The sequence below is a fragment of the Cicer arietinum genome, chromosome 1 (assembly GCF_000331145.2).
Source record: "Cicer arietinum cultivar CDC Frontier isolate Library 1 chromosome 1, Cicar.CDCFrontier_v2.0, whole genome shotgun sequence".
Classification (NCBI taxonomy): domain Eukaryota; kingdom Viridiplantae; phylum Streptophyta; class Magnoliopsida; order Fabales; family Fabaceae; genus Cicer; species Cicer arietinum.
In genome coordinates, this window is record NC_021160.2 from 16,525,720 (window position 1) to 16,529,539 (window position 3,820).

Genomic DNA, 3,820 nt, shown 5'->3' on the forward strand with positions numbered 1-3,820 from the left:
AATAGGTGCTGACGTCAAGTACTCCTTCAATTTTTGAAAGCTTTCCTCACATGCATCAGTCCATCGGAACTCAACTTTCTTCGGGGTCAACCTAGTCAACGAAGATGCAACCTTTGAGAAATCCTTCACAAAACGTCGATAATAGCCAGCTAAGCCAAGAAAACTCCGAATCTCCTTCACTGTGGTAGGTCTGGGCCAACTCTGGACTGCTTCCACCTTACTTGGATCTACGCTTATTCCATTCTTAGACACAACATGTCCTAAAAATGCCAGACTATCCAGCCAAAACTGACATTTTAAGAATTTGACATATAATTGTTTATCTCTTAAGGTTTGCAAAACCAACATTAAATGTCGCTCGTGTTCTTCTTTACTCTTGGAATAAACAAGGATGTCATCAATAAACACAATCACAAATTGATCCAAGAATGGTTTAAAAACGCGGTTCATCAAACCCATGAAAGCTGCTGGGACATTAGTAAGCCCGAAAGACATAACCAGGAATTCATAATGTCCATAACGTGTGCGGAAAGCTGTCTTCGTTATGTCATCCCTCTTAATCTTCAACTGGTGATACCCCGACCGCAAATCAATCTTAGGAAAACATTGAGCTCCTTGAAGTTGGTCAAACAACTCATCAATGCGGGGTGACGGATATTTATTCTTCACAATTACTTTATTCAACTGTTGGTAGTCTACACATAGCCGCATGGATCCATCTTTCTTCTTCACAAATAAGACGGGTGCTCCCCAAGGAGAAGAACTTGGACGAATGAAACCCTTATCAAGAAGATCTTGAAGTTGTTCCCTTAACTCTTTAAGTTTTGCTGGTGCCATACGATAAGGAGGTATGGATATAGGATGAGTGTTTGGAACTAGGTCTATAGAGAATTCAATCTCCCTATCAGGTGGTAACCCAGGAAGTTCTTCAGGAAAAACATCTGGAAATTCACATGCTATTGGAATTTTTTCCAATTTCTCTTCAGCCACTTGTGTATCCCTTACCAAGGCTATGTACGCTTGACAACCTCTTCTCATTAACTTGCTAGCTGCCAAGGCTAAGATTTGGTTATGAGGTACCCAACAACGTTCTCCTTGAAACGAGAAGACTGATTGCCCCGGTATCTCAAACTTCACCACTTTGTCATGACAATCCAAAGTGGCATGATGAAAAGCCAACCAATCCATACCCAAAATCACATCAAAATCTATCAAGTCAATAACTACTAAATCTACCGAAAACACCTTGCCATCAATCGTTATATCACAACAACGATACACCGACTTAGCAAGCAAATTTCCTCCAACAGGTGTAGCTACAACTAAAGGCTCTTCTAAAGAAGATGAACATTTACCAAGACGAGTAGCAAACCACGAGGATACAAAAGAATGTGTAGCTCCAAGATCAAACAAAACATGAGCATCTCTAGAACAAATAGAAAGTATACCTGTAACTACTGCATTGCATGTCTGAGCATCCTGACGAGTCAAAGCAAACACTTGAGCCTGACCTCTTTCTGCTGGTATCTGACCTCTACCACCAAATCCTCTACCTCGCTGCTGAAATGTTCCTGAACCTCTGACATAAGAATTTCCACCCTGAAGCACAGATGCAGAATGAGTCTGAGAGGATGCCAAAGCTGTTGGTGTTGATGCATAACTAGAGGATGGATGTGTCGTGTCTACAGGACAATCCCTCCTGATGTGACCTATTTGGCCATATTGGTAGCACACCTTAGGATTACCATCTCTAGAACAATTTCCGAAGTGAAACCTACCACAAGTAGAACATCGAGTAGCTGAAACACCGGAATGTCTCTGAGGAAAGGTGGATTGTGATGCTGCTCCAGAATCTGATCTATGAATCTCCACTATCCCAGAAGACTGTCCACTATGACCACCCCTTTGAGACATGAGTCTTTGTTGCCCCTGATAACCAAACATAGATCTACCACCGTGATTTGAATGGTTACTGTAAGCTCCTTCAATCCTTTGTTTCTTATGTGAATCTTGTCTATTGCCTCCTTTTTCCTTCTGTCGTTGCTCAATCAAAAGGGCCAAACTCAAAACCTCAGCAAAAGTAGAACAATTCGACCCAACCACAGACCTAAATAAATAATCCTTCAATTCTCTAATGAACCTCTTAACACACATCTCTTCAGTGATAGGATAAGGAGCATGTCTAGAGAGCTGTGTAAAACGAGAGAAGACTGCCCACTATGACCACCCCTTTGAGACATGAGTCCTTGTTGCCCCTGATAACCAAACATAGATCCACCACCGCGGTTTGAATAGTTACTGTAAGATCCTTCAATCCTTTGCTTATTATGTGAATCTTGTTTATTGCCTCCCTTTTCCTTCTGTCGTTGCTCAATCAAAAGAGCCAAACTCAAAACCTCAGCAAAAGTAGAACAATTCGACCCAACCACAGATCTAAATAAATAATCCTTCAATCCCCTAATGAACCTCTTAACACGCATCTCTTCAGTGATAGGATAAGGAGCATGTCTAGAGAGCTGTGTAAAACGAGCACTATACTCTGAAACTGTCATACTCTTTGTTTGCTCCAATCGCTCAAACTCATGAGCTAATCCATCTCTAACACTCTCCGGAAGAAAACGAGCCATGAACAACTGAGAAAACTCTCTCCATGCTAACGGAGGTGACCCCACTTGTCTACCATGTGACACTATATCAAACCAATCACGTGCCACGCCTATTAGTTGAAATGATGTCAGTTCTACTGCTCTTACCTCAGAACAACCCAATGCTCTCCAAAGCCGCTCTAGACTGTCAATGAATTGTTGTGGATCCTCAGTTGCACTAGACCCAGAAAAAGTAGGGGGTTTAAGCTTCATGAAGTCTGGTAAAGTAACCTCAATACCCCTCGTTGCAGCAGTTGTCTGACGCTCAACTTGTCTAACCTCTTGTTGACCATTGACATTTTCATGCCTTTGATCACCCTCCTGTTGTTGTCCGACGACAACCCCAACAAGTTGTTGCACAACATGTTGTAACCCCTGCAGACCAGCAGCAAACTCTTTCATGGCTGGATTTCCGCGCCTCCTCCTAGGTACCTCAACATCAGCATTCAAACCACGTCCGCCAACATTAGCTCTACGCCTGTTTCGAGCACGAACTGAAACACGACCTCATTGACGAACGCCTTAAGCTTGAGAAATTGACATCAACAATTTCCCTTATAGTAGGATTCCTAGTCTTGGGTGGCATTCTCACCTATTCAAAGAACATTGAAAAGACTTAGTGAGGAGACAACAACCACCATCAATTAGAAGGGAAACACAAAAGGCACGAATAACTGTTTAATCGCTTGACAGAAATAATAAAAATCCAATGAAAAACGAAACGAAATCAAAATGAACAACCTTAAAATCATTATAAAAATCAAACAAGTAACAATACAGATTTTTAGAACCAAGAGGCAATCAACAATTTCCCTTATAGTAGGATTCCTAGTCTTGGGTGGCATTCTCACCTATTCAAAGAACATTGATCAAAGATTGAATAAGACGACAAGAAATTGTGGAGAGATGGTGATGATGCATTTAAACACAGATTCAGACAACAGATGAGACTCTTATAGAGTGCTAATAGCCCTTGCAGGTAAGTTGTGCCCGGGTACACAATTTACGAATAAGAATCTATTATCACCCCATGTTTGCAGCTATTAGGACCTATGACCGAGCTCCGATACCAACTTTGTCACGACCCGAAATTTAAATGTCGTGACCGGCGCGCAAGCTATACTCCTAGCCTGGCAAGCCTATCAACTAACTTAACAATTAAACACTAAATCGTT

The 3,820-nt window shown here is 41.7% G+C and overlaps 1 protein-coding gene across 1 annotated transcript in view; it reads right to left on the bottom strand.

Annotated features, from left to right (window-relative positions):
- The window catches only part of LOC101502180 (uncharacterized), a 5,630-nt gene that overhangs the window by 257 nt on the left and 1,553 nt on the right, over positions 1-3,820 (bottom strand). Inside the window, exons 2-3 of the mRNA XM_073370881.1 lie at positions 2,212-3,139; positions 14-2,107 (exon numbers count right to left, since the gene is read on the bottom strand). Of these exons, the coding sequence (XP_073226982.1) occupies positions 14-2,107; positions 2,212-3,139 (3,022 nt within the window). The remainder of the gene's footprint in view (positions 1-13; positions 2,108-2,211; positions 3,140-3,820) is intronic.